Consider the following 25,648-nt stretch of genomic DNA (forward strand, 5'->3'; position numbering starts at 1 on the left):
AGGTATTGGTTTTTATGGGGTTTTTTGCAGATTGTTATCTACATAGAACTACAGTGAAGAATATAAAACATCTGGATGAAAATGCCCTTAAGAGCAAATGTCTAAACTTTGTTAGAGTAACACTCTAACACCTCATTTACAATGTCAATATTGTCAATATTTTAAGGCAATATTTCAGACCTTTGACTGTTCATATGTTTAATGCATGACATTTAATATCAGAAAACAAACATTAATATCTTTTGGGGGTCAAAACTAGTCCGATTTATTTATTTGCAATTCATTTCTCTGCTCATCAGTGCATCTTTCACACTTCTGTATTGGAAATGTAAAATTATATATTGTTACATCCTACTAAATAGTCAAAAACAGTAACATTAAATAGAATAAAAAGTAAATGTTTTTCCTCCTTTATCCAGCGAGGGATTTCCATTCATTTCAATATGAGAAAATCCACTGACAGACTGTAAATAAACAACTGTTTTGCTTGAGTTGTGTAATTTACGTTCTGTCAGTGTTACATTATCATCGCATGGTAAAGTAGAGAGCTGTGCTGGATTATCTCACAACCATAAAATTGACACAGACTTGATGTTAACTGTAATGGTTCATGGAACTGAAGCAAGTTTCAAGTATGTGCTAATTGATTTTGGAGACAAAATATACAATATTTTACACATTTACAAAATGGTTAACTGTGATGTAAAGTGTAATGTGATATGTGGTTAATGGGCTAAAACATGAAAAATCACTGGCATGGTTACTGCAGTTTGAGTCTGACTTTCCAAGACCTCAACCCCACCCCCACCCTCTGTGGTACCTCATGTGGATTCAGGAAAAACCCTGCTGTAACCCCAGACCTCCACACACATATAACTATATACCTCTACACCCACAATCCTACCTCCAACCTGCTCTCTCTCTCTCTGTCTTCCACTTGCTCATTCAGTTTGGGTTGCCAAGCAACTGCATCACACTCTTCCATAATTGGTTGGTGGCTGGTGGATTGTCCATGCCTGTTAATGTCTCTCTCCCACTCTCTCTCTCTCACCCACCACCCCTCACCCACCCTCCATCCCCCCCTCCTCTCTTTCTCTCAGTTGCTAGGTGACTTTATCACGCATCCTTGCCTTGCCGCGCTATAATTGGCTGGCGTCATGGTTGCTGTGGCGTCAGGCCCGAACTGGCCTTGCTTTATTCCACTAACAGTGTGTGTGTGTGTGTGTGTGTGTGTGAGAGAGAGAGAGAGAGAGAGAGAGAGAGAGCATGTGTGTGTTTGAGCATGTATGTGTGTTTGAGGGGGGTCCTATTGAAGGAAGATAGGGTGCTCTGGCCAATTACAGAAGACGGGTGTGAAACAGCCGCCTGTCTGGCACCTGCGGCTCCCACTCATACCCCATATCACACACACACACATGCAGGTTGAGAGTTTAACGTTTCTCCAACAGGCCTAGACGATAAGATGCCAAGTGGTTTGCTATTGTATGTTGAAAATATGGGTCCTTTATTGGGTCCTGAGTGAGGAGGACTCTGTGGAGTGAGTAGGAGGATTCACACATACAGATACTACTGCTGAAGACTCAACATGGATGATACGTGTTTCTTTATTGAACTAGAGGTTATCTCTTGTAGAATCATTCTTCACAGCTGTACCAGAGGATTGTGGGCCTTTATAAAAAATAGAGAACTTCTTGTTGTACCTTCAAAGTAGAGTTAATATGTGTAGCTTGTCTCTTTGAGCAAAGGAAATGCAGCTGGGATCATAGTGACTGACTGATCATAGTGAAAATGGCATTGGCATGTACAGATATATGTGCAGATATGCAAAAATAAAAAAAAATAAAACTTTGCAGCAATAAACTACAGTTATAAATGTTTTATTGGCCGCAATTTATGTTGAGCTGCTGAGGCTCTTTTGTTGTTTTTTTAACGATTTTTAAATTATTATTAATTATGTTTACTGTTAGTGTCTTCTTCAACAGTAATTGTAAAGTATCCTCAGACATATCTTTATCACAAAATGTTTGCTATGTGTTCACATTCTTTTTTTTTTAAAGAGGAAGGATAAAATAGAAGACTTTCACTTTCAAGCCACTTATTCTAATCAGGGTCACAGAGCAGGGCTGCCCAAATACTTTCCCCAGCAAGTTCCCAAAGTCCCTCCTGAGGGATCCCTGACACATGCTGGGAGATGTAGTCCCTCTTGTACTAGTCCAGCTTGCTCTGGGTCTCATCCAGGTTTTCCACCAAGTCAGTGTCTGAATCATCTCTACTGGTTCCTCTTGATGTGAAGCAGTGACATCTTGATTACAAGGTCTTCCAAATGCCCAGTGCGTCTCTCGCCAACTTGCACAGAAACCTCACTTGTACTTGCATTTTTGTCGGTCTTCACCCAAAGCTTGTTGGTGTCAAGATTTCCTCCATCATCATCATTACCTCAGTTGACGGCAGTCACAAACTTTTTTTTTACCAACCCATCAGGCTTTCACAGTCTAGGATGAGACTTTGACATCATGCCAGTGTCTAAGACACTCTGGATGTGTTGTTCTTGAATGGTTGAATTGTTGTTTTATCTTTGTTAAAATGATGAGGTGCCTACGGAAGAGGGATATTCATTTAGCTTGTATATGGACAGAAAAACCACAGGAACATCAGCTTTTCAGAAAGGCTGATCAAAGTAACCCTCAGTGACAAAGCCCACTGAATTACAGACACCATGCAAGGGAAGCTACAGTAGGCGATCTCTTAGAGCTCAGGATAATTGAACTCTGATCTTGTCCACAATCAGATCAACTGTGCAGGAGCTGGCAGAGGAAGGCCTATCACCAGAAATGCACAATGGTGAGCAAAACAAAACCCAGATCTCTGTTGTGGAAATCAGCAACTGACTGCATGAGATTTGACTGAAGAATTTGAATATGCAAATCCAGGGGAGCACAGCTCGTGACCTGGAATTAATTTAGTCCGAGAACAACTGCGTCACCCTGCAGTCACGTTGTGTCTGTGGATGAAAGACGACTCCCATCAAAGAGAGACAGGAACTGGGGGAAAATGAAGGGGAAGAGGGCATCATTCATAGTTGGATCTTCCTGTAGCACATCATCTTTTACTTGTCGTTGCATCACCTTGCTCTCGGTGCCGCTCTGCAACTCTCAGATATTAGTCCATCTGAAGGTGTACTTTCTACCGGTTGAGTTATTCTTGTGTGGTGTTTCAAGAAGGTGATTTAAGACAACTAAAGTGCAGAAAAGCAACTTCACAAGTATTCATCTTCTTGGATTGTGATTGAGAAATTATGCCCTGCAGTATGGTTGGAGACTTAAAGGTAGAAGAATGAGAAAAAGTAGGAAGAGACATCCGTAGGTACTGTATGTCTCCATAGAAATGATGTTCAAACTTTGCATAAACTTAAAAATAATCTGCAAAAGAAAAATCAGGGTGCTATGAAAGCCAGGGTTGCATCAAGAAGAGTATATAAGTGGGTGGATCAGGAAAGGAAATGATTCAGAAGAATGGCTATTTCATATTTGAAATTATATTTATAAAAACATTATGTAGCCTAAAATGGTAGGAGATTACAGGCTACTAGGCCATCTTCAAGGTCAAACAAGGACAAACAATTTATATAAATGAAATAGCCTTACAACACATCACAATATGATTTGCATAATGAAACCTGGTTAAACAATGTTAAACCTGAGGGTTGCTATTCTCTACAATCACAAGGCATCTTCAAAGTTTAACAATTGCAATAAAGTACAAACAATTTGGATGAATGAAATGGCCTCACAATCTAATTCTAATCTCACAGCTTCTAGTGGGAGCTATTCTCAATAGACCACTAGCTGATGTAGTTGTAATGTTATACAGGAATGAATAATCATAACTTCAAAAGCAGATCATTTGATATTGATATGTGTCATTTTAAAAGCAGATTATCTCAAACCAAGGGTCATCTCAAGGGTTATCTCAAAAAAGGGCCATTTCAGTCGAGCACTAGACCTTACTGTAAACCACCCCTTAGAGTAAACTTGTATAAGAAAATGAGAGAATAATCATAATAATGAAAGCACAGCGCAGAGCAGCTGGATGAAAGGAGAGATCATTACATGGAGTGATGTGCCCTCCTATTTAAAAATAATTCCATCTAAAGTCTGACTAAAACTTAAACTAAAGCAAAGTAGTCTAAAATAAAGTCTAAATAAGTCACTTTCCACCACTGAGCATTTGACTGTTGTTCATTCAGACACTTTCATGCTGTGAGGAAAAGCTACTCTCTGTCAGTCTGCTCAGATCGATCAGCGACGGCTTCGACTGAACCAACTCAAAGGATGGTCCAAAAATGTGTGATTTTTAAATTACTTGTTTTTGTCAGTTGCTCCATTGCTCCATTGCTCAGGCGCCTATGGCAACCTGAATGTCTGTTCCAACTTTCATGACCAGTAGTTGCTGAAATGCAGATATGTCAACCCCATTGCGGCACAGTAGGAAAAGTCAGGGGATCACCAAAATCAGTAGGATTTGTCCTCTGGGGACCATGAATGTATGTACAAAATTTCATGGCAATCCATCCAGTGGTTGTATACTGTAGACATCTCAGTCTGGACCAAAGTGGTGGGTTGACTGACAGATGTTGTCATCCACAGAGAAAAGCACCAGTAACTCCTCTGTCATTTCCATTAATCGCTTTTCACCTAAAGTGGCACTTATGACTAAATTGCTGTTTCATTTCACATCATTATTCAGTCTGATATTGTGTTCATGTTAGCCAGTTTCTGTTTGGGGGGGGTTTCTGTTCTGCTCATACCAATCAGTAGACTGAGACATTGTTTGTAGTCGACACGGAAGCCGTGATAGTGTTCATCAAGAGCACTTAACTTAATGGTTTTCATGTCAAAGCATATATCAAATAGATATGCTGATTTCAGAGTGGTTATTTCTGTAGGTCATCTTTCAACAATCTGTACAGCTGTGTCCGTCTTATCCAAGCATTCTTAATCCCACCTACAATGCTCTGATTGGCTCGGTTGTTTCTCCAAACAGGTAAACAGCTTTCAGTGAGCACAATAGCAAACATATTGGAATTGCTGAAAATGAGATGTTAGTGGTGTGTCAGAGGTCTGGAACCAGGCTACATTGTCATGGTTTGTTGGCTGCCATTTTTATTTCCATTCTTTCTACTTTTGTAACATATTTTATTGCATCACTTCAATTTATAACAATATTACAGAACAAAACAAAGAAAAATTCAATTCTTTTGTTTGCCCTAGCGCACTTGCAACCGCATCCTTTTCTACCACATCCGATTGTGTTTTCACCATATTGTGAAACGCTTCAGATTTCACATTAGTTCCACTTTGCTCTGAGCTGGTGTGTGTTTTTGTTTGTCTCCTTAAGAAGATTGGTGTGTGCTGTGATGGGAGTGGAGGGGCTGCTGGGACATCTGGCTAACTGACTGTAAGCTGCTGTATTACTCCCAATTAAGAGTCATTAAGACCCCAATTATAGTCACCACCCTCCAGTTCACACACACACACGGCACAGAGTCACACACATACAGACACACACCAGGGGTCTACCACTAGGCTAGGCCAGTTTTTTCAACACTGCTCAGAGGAGGTCATTGCAGTTTTATAGGTTCAGTGGAGACTCATCTGTGTTTTAAACTCTTTTTAACTCTTTTAAACTCCTCTGCTTGAATATTTTGAAGATATTTTGAAATCAAATAGATTTTAGTTTTTAGAAGTATGGTTGATGTTAAAATTGTCCTTCTCATAGTGGGGCAGGTCAAGTCTCTGCAACCACATTGTCAAAGGGGTTTTTGTGATGTAAATTTCTGTATCTGGCCATGTGACAGCTGCATACAGCCCAACATTTATTACAGCTGCCACTACAAATGTATAAACAACCAATGCAGTGTATATTAACCACGTGTCTGTTTTGGAGCATAAGTTCAGAGTGTCATTAGCACTATGTCAAAAAATACAGCTCCACGTATTTCAATAAGGGGTCCTGATGCTGCATGAGACACGGGCAAAATAAAACACTCAGTCGTCAGCAAAAATGCAGAACTTGGCTCAACTCAATGCAACATCATCCAGCAACGCACTGTGTCGGCCAATCACATATGTGCAAGCACACATTCCTGATAGCTTACCTGACCCATAAAAAAGATATGAGTATATATTAATATAACTTCCCACAGTATTATAATCCACTGGGCTGCATTTTGATGTGTGATAAGCTATCAAACTGGACTTTCTGGATAATTTTTCATCTTCTCACTGGTACCTGTAGGAATATGCCCACACCAGCAAACCCTTTTATGTGTGTTTTATTACTTAATTTTAGCACCAGCCTGTGTCCATACTATGACATATTAAAGAGCAGTGTAGTACAGTTTGTGGCTCTCTCCACATGAAGATATTAACTATTAGATAATAACTAAAGGACATTTTCATTTAAATTTGAAGGTGTCTCATACCTACAGTGGATGTATGGAAAATTATTGAACTGTTTTGAAGTAGCTCAATGAAAGAAAATGATTTTTTCTTATTTTTATTCATAATTGCATTATTATTAGTGCTAATATTGCCTTTATTGGGGTGTATGATTTTGGTGGAAGGCCAGATTTGATGCTTAATCTGCTGACCCCTAAAATGCATATTCACACACAGAAACACACGCACATACAGGTACTTACACAAGACAGTCTGCTCCTACTCACTACACACACACACACCTCTAACTAAACTCTCCGGTCCCGAATACACACACACACACACACACACACACACACAGCTGGAAGGCTTTCTATCATGGAGAGATAACTACAGGCTGAGAACAATAGACCATCTCTTCTCCCATCTGGTGAACTGGGGGATGAAACTTCATTTACATTTCAGATCCCACCACCTCAGGGTGTGTGTGTGTGTGTGTGTGTGTGTGTGTGTGTGCGTGCATGTGCGTGTGTGGGCAAGGGGGTGGTGATGGTGATAGAGGGAACAAAACGAGACTCATTTCAGGGTGAATTTGGGATTATGAATTAACATGCCGCAGTGCTGAAAGACTTCATTTACAGCTAATTGAGTGTATTGGCTCATTGAAATGGCTGTTGTGTTAAAACTGGTCTGCCTGCCCGGCCCCTGGGCTCTGTGTGTGAGTAGGAGGGTGTGCATGTATTTATAAAAGCCAAAGGTGTAAACCTGTATATTAGTGAACAGCTGTAGCTTAGACGTGGGAAATTAGATGTGGACACGATAATAAAATGTGACACCTTCTCCTCTCTCTCTTTCTCTGTCTCTCAGGTGAGAAGCCCTATAAGTGCTCATGGGAGGGCTGCGAATGGCGTTTTGCCCGAAGTGATGAGTTGACACGGCACTACCGCAAACACACCGGAGCAAAGCCATTCAAGTGCAACCACTGCGACAGGTAAACACACACACACATACATCCGGTGTATTCAACGACAAAAAAAAAATGGGATTTGGTCAGCCAGTGCATCAAATAAATAGCCAGTTGTTGTCTACAATAGGGCTGCAACAAACTGTTTGTTTGTTTTTTAAGGTGTAATAATTTTCTGATTGTGTGAATATTTATTCAATACATTTGGGGGAAAAAATTTGGGCATAAATTGATTAATTAGCTCATTTTGTGAGAGACTGCTGCATCTGTCTTATCATTATCCTTATGCAAGCATGATTACTGGGTTCAGTAGCAGTCGAGATGTAAGCAGGCTGCATAAAAGTATTAAATAAAATCAGCCACACAAGTGTCTCCAAGCAGCCCAGAGAACCTTAATTCTTGGTCACTCAGACTGGACCCGTCAACAAAGACAGGCTAGAAAAGTGAACAATGGCCATCACAATTTCCCAGAGCTCAAGGTGATGTTTTCAATTTAATTGTTTTGTCCGAGTCCCAAACTCAGAGAGATTCCGTTTACAATTGTATTAAACTGAGAAAAGTAGCAAATCCTCATTTGAGAAACTGGGACTAAAGACTTAAACATTTCTGCTTGATGAATTATTTAAACAGTCAATTATTGATTAATGGTTTAAGCACTAGTCGACATTTCATCAGAGTCTGACAGTTTTAACGATTACATAAATACCTGAACGAATGAAATTTGCATATTTGGTGTCTTACCCAGAGTCTAGTGAGAGATCTTTATACTGGATGCACAGTTTCATCTCTGTGAGTCCAAACAGCAATTAGCCTAGCTTAGGAAGACTAAATGCAGGTGGAAACTAGTCTAAAGTAAACAAACACACAAACAAAAATGCACCTTCCAATGACTTCAAAATTATCCTATTCACAAGTTTTGTCTTGGTAGTAAGCAAGCTAGCCACCATCACGTCCAAGTTTTGTTCCGACTCTGGTTTCAAATTTGGTAACATTAATAATAAGCTGTCTTGAAACTTTCTCCATAACTGATTGACAGTGAGAAGTCTTCTCTGTTTGACAGCTGTTTGGATGTATAAATAGGAATGCTCAGACATTCTAACAGGAGATTAATAAGAAGATAGAAAGTAGTTTCATCTTGATGTGTCCAGTAGAGTAATAAGTCTAGGGCGTATAGTGTAAAAATAATGGATGTAGTCACCATGACGTCACCTATTGGTTAATGGACTCCCATTTTGAAGCCCTGAGTTTGCATTTTGACCATCACCATCTTGGATTTTTGGATCCAGAAGTGACCATATTTGGATGAGAGGGTGGAGCTAACCTTAACGCTAACTGCTAGCTCGGTTAGCACAGTTTATTTACAGTCTATGGTAAACTGTGATAATGCTAATACTAATACTGATTTTCACTAGCAAAAAACAGGTTTAAAACCATTCAAACAAAATGTACTTACCAGAAAAATTGAAGATCCAACTCCTTAGAAGGTCTTTTAGCACAACAAAACACTTAACAAGACTTTTTTACTTGACCAAAATGTTTCATGTTCATGTTTCATGAACTGAAACACACTGAAATAGAAACAGCTATGCCTATACTCTGTGAATCTGGGATTATCCATGGTTACGTTACGTAACCAACGTTGTTGCCATGGTAGCAACTTGCCTGTGATGGCACTCACCTGTCACTCAAAGCAGCCACACCCTTAATTATGCATAACTTTAAGCCTTAATAAAATTTAAACAGGTGAGTTATTTAAAAATTCACCCCCCATATAGTTGTCATGAAAGGGGAAATTAGCTAAAACTGTTTTGTGTACCAGGCTGTAAACATGTTTATTTCTGCTGTAAAGTTGGGTATTTTAACATGGGGGTCTTGACTCGCTTTTGGAGCCAGTCTCATGTGACCATTCGAGGAACTGCAGTTTTTGGCACTTTCGCGTTGGCTTCATTTTTCAGCCCCAGAGGTTGCCACTTGAGCTGCGTACATAAAGAGCTCTGGTGAGTTCACATCTGCCAGGATAGTGAAGGTTCAAGACTGTAGCTTATAGTGGAGTCAGTTATTGATAAGGAATGTTATTATCTTAAATTAAGTTAGTTCCTAATGGATTCATATTTGGCAGACAGGGCACGCAAGGCATTTGTTATTTCATTTCAATCCAGAACTGGATTGGGAAATTAACAGTGTTCAGGTCAGGCAATCTGATTTTAAGATCTAAGATTTTAATCGTTCATCCTGCATCTGATTTTTTTCATCGACTCACATCTGATGCAAGTTGACCTCAGTGGGAAAAAAGGTGTGTGTGTGTGCGTGTGTGTGTCTCAAACTAAAACCAAACTGAATGTCTTCATGGACAAAAGCCAGGGAAGTCTTTGTGAGTCTGTAGAGTGCTACATGGTTTCTGTTTGGTGTTTGGACCCCAAGTTAGTGAGAGAGAGAGAGAGAGAGAGAGAGAGAGAGAGAGAGAGAGAGAGAGAGAGAGAGAGAGAGAGAGAGAGAGAGTGCGTGTGTGTGTTCTGTGCTTACTCATGCCCTGCGCTGGCAGTTAAATGGATTCTGGCTATTGGCAGACTGGTCACAGCTAATTGAGTGGCACCAGATGCCAGCTCCACTTTAACATACACTCTCCCTGTATGTGTGAGTGCCTGTACTACCTTCCCAATGAACAACCCACACACAAACACACTCTTTGCCCTAGAGACAGTGTAATTGGCTGTTGTGGGTTCCCTCTACTTTGGGTTTTAGACATAAAACCCTCCAGAAACCTGCTGGAAGCTTCTAATCCTGGCTGAGAGCTGGGACTGCATTAGCTCCTTTCTGGCACACACGATCACATACACAAACACAGTATGTAGAGACACAACACACACATGCATACAGAACAGAAAGACGTAGAGATGCAAAGTCATATTGACTCATACGAACATTAAAATGTTCAGATGTAACAACAACACACTTGGGAACAGAGTATCAAAGTGGGAGAAGTTATTTTGGGCATCCAGGGATTCTGAGGTGAAACTTGCATTGGTTTTCTGGATTGACAATGTTGGAGACTGACAGTTGGAGCACTTCAAGGCTTGGATGGACATGAAAATCTCCACCGTATAATCCTCAGTACAAAAGACTAAGTGTGGTAGAAAATATCTGGTTCTTTGATTAAGAAACAGTGGAGGGTACAAGCTTGTTGACATAAAAACTTAAGGGAAAAAAGAAAACTACAACTCCCGTGGAGCATTTTGTCAAGACAAAATTTATTAACTGACCAATGTCAATCTACAACATATTTTAAGATTAGGCCTGGTCTGAGTTACAATTAATTAGAATGAATTATATATTAGTTGTAATTCATTCAAACGTGAAGAAGAAGAAGAAGATGGAAGATATTTGAAAAATCTGTTTCAGCCTTTATCAGATCATGTTGTTTCACGTTTCTGCTATTTTCCTTAAAGCTTTTTGACATAAAAATTACAAAGTGGATGAAAACAAGCTAAAAAATCTTTACAGTAGTACACGCACACATCTGTGGTGGGTGGAGCCCACCAAATATTACCATAAGAATAGCAAAAAACACACACACACACACACACGGCAGTCTGTCATTAATCCTGCCTAATCAAGCAGGGACCCCCTGATGTTTCCATGGAGCTGGAAGAAGGAAGAGTGATGAGGAGGACAAAAAAAGAAGTGAAGAGGAGAAGAAGGGAGAGTTTAGAGGAGGAGAAGAGGAGGATGGGAAGGAGGAGGATCGGGGTGGTACCAGCTGGTCTGGCTACTCCGCCCCCCCAACAGTGACAGTAACTGGCATGGCCATCTGTCCAGTCAGCCAGACACACACACACACACACACACACACACACACAGATGAGGTGAAGGTGTACAGTAGGTACCAGCTGAGGGCCGAGGGGAAATACAAATAGTTCAGTTTTACTCTCACATCATGTTCACACTAATGCTCAAGAATCTGAAATTTTGTGTGAATTTATAAGTCAAAGATGTTCTGTCCAGCTTTAAGTTTTCAACTAGTTTTCTAAAATCTCACTGTCCACACCGAAACACTAAACAACATGAAAACAGTTTCATCTATTATTCTTCCCTGACTTGACCTGATTGAGAAACACTGAAAGTTTTTTTTTTTTGGAAGACTTGAACAACATAACTTTTGTTTTAAAGGCATTTCAATGACTATGTTCTTGGCAAAAGCTGTGCAAAATACAGCAAGTCACAAAGTGAAATCCTTTATATACTCTACACGAGGGATGTGCAGAGAGCCCAGTATTTGTATTTGTATCTATATTTGTTGAGGCAGCAAAATAATTTATATTTGTATTTGTATTCGAATGAATCGAAAAAATTGTAAAGAAATTTGTAAAAATCCAGTTTTTGTTTTTATTACGCTTTTAATTTTAGGATATTAAAGTGTTAAAATAACTGTTTATTTATAAACTATTTTACAAAGGAGGTCCCCACACCAGGTCTTGAACTTGAGTCTCCCAGATCATAGACGACTGCGCTGACTACTGAGTTAAAACCAAGCACATTGCAAATGTGCAGACAGACCTCTACTTATTTATACACCCGTAACACAGAAACAGCACAGTGTGTAACGTATAGAGAAGAACTTCAAAGGCGATTCTTTGTTTGCGCTTTTCATTTATTGCCTATTTTTTAAAACCTAACTTTGTGGAAAGGAGAGGGGGAACATTTTATGAGGTGTAAAGTAACTCCAAATAGTAACATACTTTCTGTTTCATTTTAAAATCATCAGCAGATGGAGGTGGGGAGAGAAAAAACAGCTCATATGTACATGCTGTATCAGCTAACTGCTCAGTAGCATCAATAAGGCTAAATTGACATTTTGTAATCTGGAAGGTGTCTTTGACAGAGTTCTGCTTGAAGCTGACTGGATTCTACTTAAAGGCCCCATGAAACGGAAGTTAGAACGTCTTTAGCTTCTGTACTGTGATGTATTTCCCAGTGAAGCAGAATGTTTGAGCAGTGTACAGTTACAAGAGGGATTTAAATCAAATCCCTCACATTTGATTGGACCTCTAAAAAGTGTGCGGGGCTTTGAGTTTGAGTTTGAGTTTAAGTTTGAGTTTAAGTGCGGTTTTATTTGACCGATGTGACTACTACTAGGGATGTGCAGAAGGCCCGGTATTTGTATTTGTGTCTGTATTTCTTGAGGCAGCAAAATTATTTGTATTTGTATTTGTATTCAAATAAAGGTGGAAAGAGGCTTAAAAATCCTATTTTTGTTTTTATTAGGCTTTTAATTTTAGAAATTTAAAGTGGTACGATAAGTGTTCATGAAACTTGTTCATGAAGCATGTGTCAGAAGGCTCAGCTTTATCTCTGGGGAACACCCCCAACTCCGGGAGTGATGTCCAAATTAGGAAATGTGCGTCATGTAGCAGGTGGATGTGACTCCCCTCATTGAGGCCTGCTGACAGACGTACCAGCAGAGCAGGGGACAGAGACTGAGATAGTGATGTAACCGACCTGCACGCTGGTATTTGACTTGTTTTTTTGTTTTTTTTTCCGAAAACAAATCATTTTTAAAATATTTTTATGAAACAAATATTCGTAAAAACCCCACTATTTGTGTTTTGCTGAATAACGTATTTGTATTCGGGTGCAGGGATTGAGTGCAGGATGAATCATCAAACATTTGAAACTGTTTTACAGAAAGAGAAAAGATAGAGATTCTGATGTAAAAATACTCTGATACTGATTTTTTGACATATATTTGCCATAACAAGGGATCAATGAACAATTAACACAGGGACACAGGATTAAACTAAAAATTCATAATTTGTATGGTTCGATGTGAGGTTGCTTTTCCTCCTTGCACCAACGTTTTTCCTCTGTTTTCTGCAGGATATGAGGATAGAAATGAGGAAAATGAATCACATGTGAATCTGCTCTTGAGAGACAGCAGATTCTGCTGCAGCATGACAAACTTCATATTGTACCTTTGAGTGTTCAGCTCTGTCAACTAGCATCTGGATAGAACAACACCCCCCATAAACACACACACACATGCACACACACACACACAAAGAATAGCCTTGACTAATTAATAATGAATAAAGCCTCTGGCAAATTGAATTTTTAATTTCTCATTTTATTCTTGCCAACATTTTGTTTTGCCTCTCCTTTACTCATATCATTTGTGATTAATTTTATTGTGCATGTTCAGCTCTAATGTCCTCACAATGGAGTAATACAATTAAAATACTTGTGATATTGCGATTCTTATATTATACATCACCAGCAGCTGGTTTTATGTCTTACTCTCCCACCAGGTGCAGTCGCTGCAGAGTTAAATGGCCCAGCATCAGAAAGCACTGCCAGCCTGTCTGCATTAATGTCCATGTTCATGATGCATATCTAATTAGTTTCTACAATAGAATTTTACTCCGAGCTTGAGGACTGACTGCAGAGCTGTGGCGGTCTGGCTGTGATTTATGGTGGTGTTTGAGTTGTATTTAGGAAATCACTGAGCCTGAATTGGCCCGTATTCGTCTTTATGTCTGGGTTTCACTGGTGTGACATAATGAAGTAAGACGACTGAGATTCACAAATGAAGTGGTAAAAAATCTCTATAGTTCTCTGCATCATTAAGTTTGTGTGTTTAAGCCACAAGCTCTGTCTGCCTCACTCTGTCTGTCTGTCCTACTTGTTGAAATAATACTAACTTTAGTTTTTCCTGTAGACTAGTGCTCATTCAGTTTCATACGACTGTAGAAACTATTTTCTGAGCAAGTATTTTTTAGGATTTGTCTGATACCTTAGTAGAGCTTATCAGTATTTTGAAGTTAAGTATCTACATCTCCACCAGCACAAACTAAATCGGGTGAGGTGGAGTCATATTGCTTGAGTTAGCATTAAAAGCTGAAGTTAACACGTCTAATATCAGTGTTTAGTCTTTGTGAGACGCTGTGAGCTGATACTTTTCATTATCAACAATCATTTCTTAGTTAGCTAATAAATTTGGTGCCGGATGTGTGAAGCATTCCCAGCAACTACACATAGCCAGCCGGTGGGAATTTCAAGGGACCTGGGAGCATAGAGAGATCCCATGAATTACACTGAACCAGTGGGTATTTCAGGGGGCTGGAAGTGTGGCCCATTCCCAGCAAATACACAGAGCCGGTGGCAGTGATCAGCAATTTAACATGTCATTAAATTATCAGTTGCATATGTTTGTCTAAGCTGCTTTCTCATTTTTATTTGTACATAAAATATTTTTAAATTTCATTTCTTCTCTCCTGTGTCCCATTTGCTGCTGCACCTGCTCAGTTTTCACACAAGCATTGATGAAATTCTATCTGTATTTTTTCATGTATATTCCAGTTTCAGATGTCAGATGAACAGCTCTGACATCGTTTCTTCGTCTCTTTCTGCAGGTGTTTCTCTCGGTCGGACCACCTGGCCCTGCACATGAAGAGGCACATCTGAGGGCAAAAAGAAAAGGCAAAGGAGAGGAGAAGAAGAGAGAGGAGGAGGAAGAGGAATAGGAGAAGAGATAGGAGGAGAGAGGGATGGGCAGTCGAGCTACCAACCGCCCGCCTCGTTCACCCCGTCCATACACAAGTCGGACGCCTGCAGGCCAACGCATCCATCCAAGGATGGACCCATCAGACGGGGATCGGAGGAAAACGAGGAGTAGCTAGAATGTTGTTTTTCTTTAAAATTACACACTCACACACTCGCAATAGTGAACACTTCACACACCCGTCTTTGAATGCATCATCCTGGTGAGCCCCGGCCGCTCTCATGCAGCTCTGGGGACTTGGACACTGCCAAACCAAAATATACTTAACTTGCTTGATGAAACATTATGCTGCCTTTTTTCTTTCTCTGTATTCAGTGTGTTTTTACCATAAAAGTCACTTTGGGTGAGGAGATAGTTCAGTGGGGAAATTTTAAATATCCATATAGTCAGTTGTTAGTGCTTTACCGGCTTTTGAAATCAAATACTCAACTTTTTTTCTTTTTTTGATGTTTCTCATACACGGAACATAAGAAACCATCATCTGCTGCAGTCAGCTTCAGTAATCAATGTGAAGAAAACAACAATGCCAAATCTGCAGGAGAGAGACTTCTAGCATGGCTGACAATCGAACCCAGCGCTCGGGTGCTGGGTGTTTCAGTGCACCCATGGGACCTCGGTCAGCGGGTGCTGCTGCAGCTCTCAGGCTCTCCTCCAGTGGGTGTTTGCTTCTCTCAACTTCACTGAGACGCCTGCCGCCTCCGCAGGCCATCTGACAGAAATGCGCAGCGACACTTTCTTCCCTTTTTTTCTACTTAGAGGACGATAATTCTTCTTATTGTTGTTATTACAAAGAATGACACTTTGTTCTTTTCTCTCTTGGAGAAAATGTCTTAAAACTCACTGAATTGTGTTTGGGGAAAAAAAAAACTGAAAATCTCAGATGACTTCAACAGAATGTGTGGGTTGAGAAGGAGAGCGTTGTTGGTCTTTGAATCCCTATGTGCTCCAACTCTGCTTCTGCAGTCTGTAAGCAACCAGTGGATGAAAAAAACTGAATCATACAAAACTCTCATAAAAGGGATTTTGTTTTGTTTTTTTGGACAAAAATAAAAGCAGAGAGCGGAGAGGTCTTCAGTTTTTCATGCTGCTCTTTCTGCCCCGCGATTCACTCCAGCTGAAAAACGTAACCCTGGCATGACCCTTCCTGGTCTTGCACTCTACCAGAGCCAGGCGGAGGACTCGCTAGAAACTGGAAACCTCTTTCTTTCTTTTTTTCCAAATGTCATCCTGGAGCGCTTTCACAGACAAGACATCTCATCTCCTTGGCAGCGCTGCAGGATGGGAACGGAGGCTGAGGTTTTTTGGTTGTTCACATGGGACTAAAGAGGCCAACTGACCTCGGCGTGGTGTTGCCGAACAGACACGGTCACGTCAGCCTGGTCAAATTTGCCTGTTTTGCATCCATTGATTGCACTGACTTTTTTTTTTTCAATGTTATCTGTGCTTTTTTTTCTACAGCAAAAAAAAAAATATGGAAAAAAGGAACACAAAGAAAAAAAATCATAAAAAGACTTGAAAAAAATACGACACAAAAACAATTCTGTCTCGCTCTACACATTGCATACAGAACAAGCACACATACTCTGTTAACACACACACACACACACACACACACACACACACACACACACTGCCGTTTCTTTGCTGACAGCTCCTCTTGAGATAAGACTAATAAGATTTAGGAAAATAATTATTAAACTAATGAACAGAGTTGGAAAACAAAACACTGCATGGCAGGCTTTATTGCAAACACACACACACACACACACAAACACACTCTCTCTCTCTCTTTCTGGAATTACATGTTCTGCTCCCAAATCTTTTTTCACAGTAGGAATTTAGCAACTGTTGTTTAGTAGAAGAGTATCTTAGCTCTCGGCTGGAGGTAACAAACGATTCCAAATCCTTTGAAGTGAGAAATCAGCTTGTTCTCAGTTCCAACAATCACCCACATATCCCTCGCTACAGTTTGTGCCTCTCATTTAATCAGCATTTTTTTTTTTTACTTCTGAGACTCTTGTTACATTATTGGTTTGAATTGAGCATATGAGCCAGTGTCTTCATCATAAATAAATAGAAATAAAACAGTTGCAGAACCTCTTTTAAGAAAAACATAATCCTCAAAGACGCTGCTTCCCTGCCTCTCATGTACAATGAATTTGAATGTTTTCAAGCTGAATCCCAAACAACCAGAATCATTATCATATTAATTTCCCTTAAAAACCTGGTAAATCAACTTTCCAAATATGGAAAAGTTCTGAAAAATGACAAAATGACAGTGAGCTGTGCTTGAAATCAGGTTGTCATTGGGATCACAAGCTCCTCAATCTGTTTGGTGCCATTTAGAAATATTTTTATGTTGATAAAATGATTTCCATGAGTAGGATTAAGAACACTTGTTAAATGTTCAACTGGAAGTCACTGAACACTGTCTTATTGTCCTGTTTCACCAGAATTTATGTTAGTGCTATTTTGTACATAATTCAATAATTTGATCTGAATCATCACAAAGTAAATCTCTGTGGAGGTTTTGTGCCAGTTTTAACTTTGGCATGCAAATTTGCAAAATAAATCAATCAATCTCATTGCCAAAAGTCAATGTTTAGACCGAAAACATCCCTGCATGAAAACAAAGCAAGGGACTGCATTGGTGTTGTTTAAGGTACCGCTGAGACAATGAAATACAATCCAGGAAGCTGAGTTGGAGCTACAGATGAATGTGTTTAAAGGTTTGTCAGATGCCAAAACACCACACAGACGAGATTTTACAACTCTGGAAAGTTATCACCGCGGCAACAGTTTTATCTTTAGTCACAAGAGAAACAGTCGAATGTGAAGAACTAGAAAGTAATCCACCAGGAATGTGAGCCTGCATGTACATTTTTTATGCAGAGCTAATGTCGGTCTGAACGCCCCCTAACAGTTGTCATAACTGCAACAAAGCATTAAGGAATCTTGCTTTGCCACTTCCTGTGTTGAGGATTATGTCTTCCAAAGGACAGCAAGCATGTTAAATCATCTGCTAGCTATTCAAAGTTACACTTTATGTTTGATGAAAACACTGGCTTGTATCTTTGACCCAAATACAATCATTAACACTAAAATCTCTAATGTAAAAAATGATGCTTTGGAAACATGAGAGGTGCAAAGTGGATCGAGCACATATCCGGGTGAATATGCTTTGCTGGATTGTTGCAGGAAAAATAAACTTGCCTTGCAATCAGGGCACTACTGATACCACCAACATCAACACCGCTGCTCCATCCGCCCACCACCATCCGTATGCCCTGTAGCACATGCAAGCAGTCTAATACTCACTGCTGCTGACTGGTGCGACTGGGTTAGGGTGCAGGGTTCCTGAAGCTGGCGGGGGATTTCACATCCCAGCGTGGCCAGTCATCGTGCCAGTCGGCCTTGCCAGCCTCCATTAGGTGAAACAGTGAAAACATTCCCCTTCAGGGGGGTTTATGGTGCAGCTTCGAACAATCGATACCAAAAACCTCCAGCATGGAACTGCCCTTTAGCCACGGGCAGAGTCTCCCTGGTCAGGAGAGATTGGCGGGAGACCGCCTCCATATGAGGCCTCTGTATCCAGCGGCAGCTTTCTCTACTAACTCTCTCTTTCTGCTAAATATGACGTAAAGCAACCCACGTTTGAGATGAATCCAGTGTTTCATATTGATTTCATTTCATTGTTATCAGTTTCTGTTACAAAAGCTGTATTGATGGTTGTTTTCATCAGCTTGGATGATGCAAAGTCATGCCAAAATGTTGAGACATGCAAAGGGATGTAGAAGGAGCCCTCCTATACAGGAAGTACAATCACAGAGGGATGGGTATCGTAGCACTTTTGTGAGGCTTTTGATGGCATGCATGTGTGTGTGTGTGTGTGTGTGTGTGTGTGGTGTGTGTGTGCGTGCGTGTGTATGTGTGTGTGTATGTGTGTGTGTGTGTGTGTGTGTGTGTGTGTGTGTGTCCATTAAGCATACTGTGAGGGAAGCAGTTATTCAGCAAAAGTGGTGATAACTGATTTTTAACTGCTGAACAGTTGTGCAACCATGTAGAAGAAAAGTTTGTTGGTACATTTGCTGTTGGGAAATGTTTTTAATGTAAGCAATGGCTGACAATGTGTTTGATATGCTTTGTTTAGACCTTTGATTCATTCATTCATACATTCATACAAGGAGCTCGATGACTTGAGTCAAATTAAAGAGATGCAAACTCGAACACCGAAGTCTCCAGCTGGAGTGTATTAAAGCTCTCTGCTAGACTGGTTTATGTTCCGTTTACTGGTGGACACTTCAGGCTCATCATTTATGTCTGTTTTTTTTCAATCCAAATTTATTAGAGTGTTTCTTCTGATTATTTGAAAAAAAAATGGTGAAAATTTGATTTAAAAAATTATTATCCAAAAATGGTTAAAAATCATATTTTAAAAACACCATTCACAGCACAAACCATTAAATCCTCACTCACCTCCTGTCCTCACTTTATTTTCTGAGCTGCTAATACCACAGTAGAACCTAATTTAGAGATGGGATCAGTCTGATCTTGCAGCAGGAAACACAACCACCTTTGTGCGCATGGTGACTTAAATTGAAATTGGAAAATGGATTAAACTGATCTTCTTTTCAAAAATCACTGTGTTTTTTGGTGAAAATCAAGAAATAACATAAATGATGAGCCTCTACCGTACACTCTAAAAAAGGCGTCACTTTCAGCACGCTTTCGTTGGCAACACGTTGAACAATTGTGCCCCTAACTACACAGACATTAATAATTGTTGAAGATTTCATGATGAAGCGTGCTGTTGAATGATAGCAGTGGCCAACATGCAACAAATACAACTCATAGTTTCGCTCCTCTTTAATTAAAATTCCTCTTGACATCTGGCAGATCTCAAAGTCACTTCAAATCCAATTTCACATTTCATTCCCTTCATGTCTCTCAGCCTGGCGAAGCAGGTTTTCTGTCACAGTGTTGCTCTGGGTTTCCTGTCGTCTCTCTCAGGCTCCTCTAGGCCGGCTAGCTGCCATCCCACAGCTCTGATTAGCATTAGCACTCGCGGGTCCTCTTCTCTAGTTACTGTTCAGCTAATGAGATAGCTCTGGGTCACAGGGAAACTGAGTGGTCTGGAGAGAAAAAAAAAACAACAGGGACCTTGAGCCGGACCAATTCCAGCGGTCCGTACCCAGTGGACAGATGTGATGTAGAACAAACAAAAGATCCCGTTAGCATGGAGAAACGCCAGGAGACAGTGAGATATTAGTGAAAGAGACTAAACCTAGAGGAAAAAAAAAAAATCACTTACCGCCATGAATATCCCAATCATTAAATCAGCGCTTTCATTTTATCTCATGGATTACAGATAAAATAAATGACCAATTATCTGCAAAGTCCCTACAGATATTTAATGCCCCCAAGCCCCCCATCCCCAGTTAAAGTGCCATTCTTATTTCCCTCCATCCCTCCATCCTCACCCCATCTCTCCCTCTCTGTCCACAGCAGTTGTCCATGCACTATCAGCTGCAGGAATGCTGAATGCACACTTTACACATTTTGCCCAAAGATTTGCATATTTGCAAGTTACCTGCTGTGAATGTAGTAGATGTAAAGATGCAGAAAAGGAGTGATGGATGGAAGGTGGAAGCAGTGGGATTTTATTTTTTTTTAACCAATCGTCCCATTAAATCATCGACTCTCCATGCTTCATAACGTTCTCAGTCTCTTGTCTACTGTCAGCTGAACTCATTGTTCACAATGTAAAATAATGTTCTCATGGTCTTATAGGGTGCGCAGTATAGTGGCGCTAGCAGCTTAAGCAGGAGTGATGTAGCTTTAGTTTAAGTTAGCTTCTTAGCACACTGCAAATAGCACTAAGTCTCATATTTCAAAGTCAAAGATGGGCAGGAGTCTTTGGAAATGTTAAACTGTTGACTGTAGAGACTCAAAAACAGTGTAAAACCAGCTTTTTACAATGTTACGACATTAACTGCAAATAAGTTTAACATTCCCATACATCACATGTTTAGAGTTTAGCATCTGCCATTTGAGATGTTCTTGAGGTGTTTTCACATTGGCAGGTTGTTTCAAATCTGGGAATGGTTCTTTAACACTCTTAAGAAACCCAGCAGCAGAAAAAAAAATATACCCAAGTCTCATCGGTGGTCTGAAATCAGCTCCAGATGAACTCTGGTACAATCCATGTACAGTCAGAAAGCAGTTTGTGCTCCAGCAGGAAAACGTTAATTTGCGCAAGTAATGACAACATAAATACTGGCATTTTTGCACTGTTAGCAAGAAAACCTGAGAAATAAAATGCTTCCTTGCTTTCCTTTCTGCCTGGAAGGCCCATACGAATGGCTGCACTTCAATTAGTAAGTAGTTGTTGAAAGTCCTTTGCCAAAACGCATAGGTTGAATAACAAGAGGTTATTTGTCCCGTTTGTTCTTTTGTTACTTACTAAAGCAGCGACAGCACACTTTCTCCAAGTTGCTCTGTTGGACTGTATATTGTTCTATATTTTTTGCAATCGAACTCAGGTTCAGACTCAAAATAACTAACCCAGTGTGAAAATGCTACAAGACATCCTGTTTGACCAATGGTAGTTGCTTCAACATAGTCCTTTGGAGGATCAAGCTTAGGTTTCCACAGTTTTCCACCACATCACCCTGAAGGAGGATTGTCACTTCTGGCAGCTTTTGTAAATAGCGTGAGATCGATCTTACACACAGACCGCTCTGTGTGAAATTAACCGTATGTGGCGACAGCACCGTCTCAGACATTTCAGCATTTCTATAGATCTGCTTTAGTTCTCGCATACATTGCACTACATGATCATACTTAGCTATTGCACTCTCCATGTGCGCGCACTGCTAGCATAGTCTGTTGGAGCACTCTGTCAAATATCCACTTAACATTTGTTACACGTCCAGGATGCACTTTGCTACCAAGAACCATTTACTACAGGTCCAATAGTGATAGATCCGACTGACATGTCGACTTAAACCTCCAGTGAAATGCCTTTTTCATCACCATTATTTCAGAGGAATATGTTGTACTTTACAAACATTCAGTCATGCTGTGACTTGGTTGAACTTTCTTGGTATTAGTGGCATCCCGGAGTGACTCTGTCTGTAACTACTGTGTTTGTCCATGCTAATTGTGTCAGTATATAAGAGATTCACAGATCTTTACCCCTCCCATTGTGTCTGTGTGTTTCACCTCACCCATACCAAACCCTCTTCACCAAAACCACACCCGTCAGAGCCCACTAGGGTTGAACATGCTCCATAGTCTTCAGATATTGAGCTGTATTGGAAAGTATTCTCAAGAGCTATGCAGATTGGGAGTTCCAAGCAGTTCTTTGGTGAGACTGCAATAACGTTGTCTTTGATCGGTACAGTTAGTTTCAGTTCAGTCAACCCATCCTTGCAGGTGCTTTATCATCTCTACCACTTTATCTGCTCACTTAGACTCACCATTCCTTTAAAGTACTTTGAGTTTAAGAACTACTTTTACCCGTTGTTCCACCTGATTGTATGTGAAAAAAGGATTGGTACCAAAATCTTTCTTTGTCTATGGTATATACTTCTGTCATACTGTACAGTACAGTTTGTATCTTAGGGAATTTAAAGTTAATCTTATTGGTAATGGAACTTGGCATTCATTTTTAGCTGGTGAACAAACAAAATTAAAGCTATTCTCACAGGAGCAGAGATCTTTTGCCTTAGAAAATGTGTTATTTTTGTCACATATTGTGTCACATTTTAAGATCCTCAACAAGTCTGGAAGAAACAAGAAAAAGTAAACTCCTTCACACAATCAACACTCACAGTCCATCTGTTCAAAGCTATGATTTTATGGCCACTTATGCCATTTGATTGTGATGTACTTTTGGTATAAGCAATTGCTTTTCTGAGATTTGGACCCATCTCCAAAATCTCAGCAATCCATCCAGAGAGTAACATATTATCATATCCATATTATCATATGATGGCCAAAATAAGACCCACATTGAAAGAAAAAATTAAATGTATCTTTACTATAGTTCATGTATTAGCATCTGGTGGAAATGATTTTGGTGCCACTCCTTTTGTCACATTTTGGGTAAAGTGATTGATCCAGTGTCGTCAAGATGTATTTTAGCACCTTGATCTTGTTTAGTGTGTGCACACAGTCAACTCAAACCACAACTGTTAAGAACACAATACAATACGTTTTCTGGGATGAATGGGCATGTAGAAAAGTGAAGAAGAAGACAGGATATGCGTTTTTAGCATCACAACATCCCTCTCACCTGTCCTGCAGAGGCTCTGTAACTCTGATACCTTTCATATCAACCCCTCGATCCATAAACCTTCACTCCAAACCCGCCTTCCTCTCCTCTGTCACCGTCACCTCTGTTGAGTTTTTTTCATTTTGAGTTTTCTTGTTTTACTTACAATTTTTTGCTGTACAAAGTGTTTAAAATATTATTTGTATTATATGATGTTAGTATGGTAATGTTCTTTATTAAGGAAGAAGAAAATTTATTTTTGTTACTGGTCTGTTTCATAATTCTTTTCTAAATTGGTATTGTAAGATATCTATGCAAGAACTGTTAAGTGGAGCATTTTTATTTAAGAATGTAATATGTGTAATAAATGGTAGAATCTGGTCATTGCTCTCTTGTATTTTGTTTTGTCAAAAAGTTATTCAAAAGAGAATCTTCACACACCTTCATTTAGACCTTAATTCACCTTTAAGAATGAAACATATGGCGCCTGTGTGAGTTGTGCAGTCTATGCAAATGTCCGGTCATCTCCTGAAGCGTTCCACCTCAGCAAATCACAGACACACCTGTGCTTGCAGGATCCAGCTCAACCACACATGATGTTACCTCATCCAACTCAACTGATCATGTCTATTGTTTTTTTCTGTTAAAGAATAGGTTTGTATTTTTTTTATCTTGATACCACACTTAGATGCCATATGTACATTGATAGAATTATGGGTCACTCAAATCCTTTCTCCTTTCCAAACCAGCTGTGAAGTAATACCTATGTAAAGAGACATAGACAAAATTCACAGTCATCCTTCCGAGTAAAAATAATTTTCCAGTTGTCAAATCAAGTGGGTATCTTTCAGTGTTATAATTGTCTTAGTATGGAGCTCCCTCTTTGTGTTTCCACAGACAGTGTTGTGTTCCTCGTTCCCTGCTGAGCCATGGCAGAGGAATACGTCCTATATTTACAGTTAGTTATATGTAGGTTTGTTGCCTGGACAAAACACAGTTGCAAGATACCCACTAGACTTGTCTAGCTGAGACTGCTGAAGCCTCATATTAGCATAAACTTTGGAAAGTATTTTTCCACAGAAGGACAATTTATTTTGTCCTATCTTTAAAGGTGCAGTGTGTAGAATTTAGTGGCAGCTAGCAGAATGGACTTTGCAGAAATGAAATATAATATTCATATGTTTTAAGGTCCTCTTCCACGGAGCACCACCATGTTTCTACAGTAGCCCAGAAGGGACAAACCAAACACTGGCTCTAGAGAGAGTCTTTCATGTTTTTTGTGAGTTTCATGGCCACTGTTGGTTCTCCTACATTCTTGTAAAGGGAGGGGAAGGGGTACTCATTTGGTGGCATTATGCAACCTCTAGATGCCAATAAGTCCTACACACTGGTCCTTTAACGAGAAATACAAAAAAATCTGAACTAGTCAAACTGAAATTTGAATTGTCCTCAATTTTTATGGAAGAAAATGATGATATTGCAGCTATTTTGCATGTTTTCAATTTTTTCAAAAGAGTATGAAGCCAATTTTGGCTTCTATACTGTACATACATACCTACAGTACCAGTCAAAAGTTTGGACACACCTTCCCATTCCCTTGAATGAGAAAGTGTGTCCAAACGTTTGACTGGTACTGTATTCCTGGTGGTTGTCTCCCATAGCTGTGGTTTACTGACATCTAAGGGCCAGTGTTGCTAAGAGATACACTGGCAATATCTATTGTGCACTACTTACTAGAGCGCATCATGTAAATCAAATGTCAACACAAGACTTTTCCCCCTTTTCACTCACATTGCTTTGGTTATGTACCTTTACAATTTCAACATTTGGGAGGATCCATTGTGCTGTTAAGTTCAGTAGCGTAGGCAGAAATCACAGTGTGGGTGAGCAAAGAGAAAATCAGGTGGCCACATATTCACACACACACACAGCTGACAGACGCAACAACGCAGCTTATGGATAGAGGTACACCAGCATCAACATGCTCAGTAATGTTAAAAATGACACCTGAACATAGCCTGGCACAGCGGCCATATAAACCAAACACATGCACACATAATGCATGCACGCACGCGCATGTACATACAAACACTCACACAGATGTCAGATGCAGCAACATCAGCATAATATTGAAATAGGCAATAGGCTACTACAGTCTGAAATTGTAAATTAGCTTACTTTTGATGATTACAGCAGGAGACGACATGGCTTGGTGCTAAACACTGACATTATTTCATTGTAGTCCAATGTTTCAGTCAGTTCTCTTTCAAAGGAGAGCAGGGACAAATAGTTCTCTCTGTATGTCATCACTGATGCCCTGATGCCAGTTTTTATCCAACTGACAGTTGAAAAGAGTTTTTCAACAGTACAGCTTGTTGCTGCTGCTGACAGGGGAAGGGCTCAATTAGTCA

The 25,648-nt window shown here is 39.9% G+C and overlaps 1 protein-coding gene across 1 annotated transcript in view; it reads left to right on the forward strand.

Moving 5' to 3' along the window:
- klf7b (Kruppel like factor 7b) overlaps positions 1 to 23,621 on the forward strand; it is a 75,835-nt gene extending 52,214 nt beyond the window's left edge. Inside the window, exons 3-4 of the mRNA XM_067604479.1 lie at positions 7,308 to 7,431; positions 14,811 to 23,621. Coding sequence (XP_067460580.1) covers positions 7,308 to 7,431; positions 14,811 to 14,862 — 176 coding nt within the window. The 3' untranslated portion in view covers positions 14,863 to 23,621. The remainder of the gene's footprint in view (positions 1 to 7,307; positions 7,432 to 14,810) is intronic.
- Positions 23,622 to 25,648: the final 2,027 nt, after the last annotated feature.

Source organism: Thunnus thynnus, chromosome 11, assembly GCF_963924715.1.
Source record: "Thunnus thynnus chromosome 11, fThuThy2.1, whole genome shotgun sequence".
Classification (NCBI taxonomy): Eukaryota; Metazoa; Chordata; class Actinopteri; order Scombriformes; family Scombridae; genus Thunnus; species Thunnus thynnus.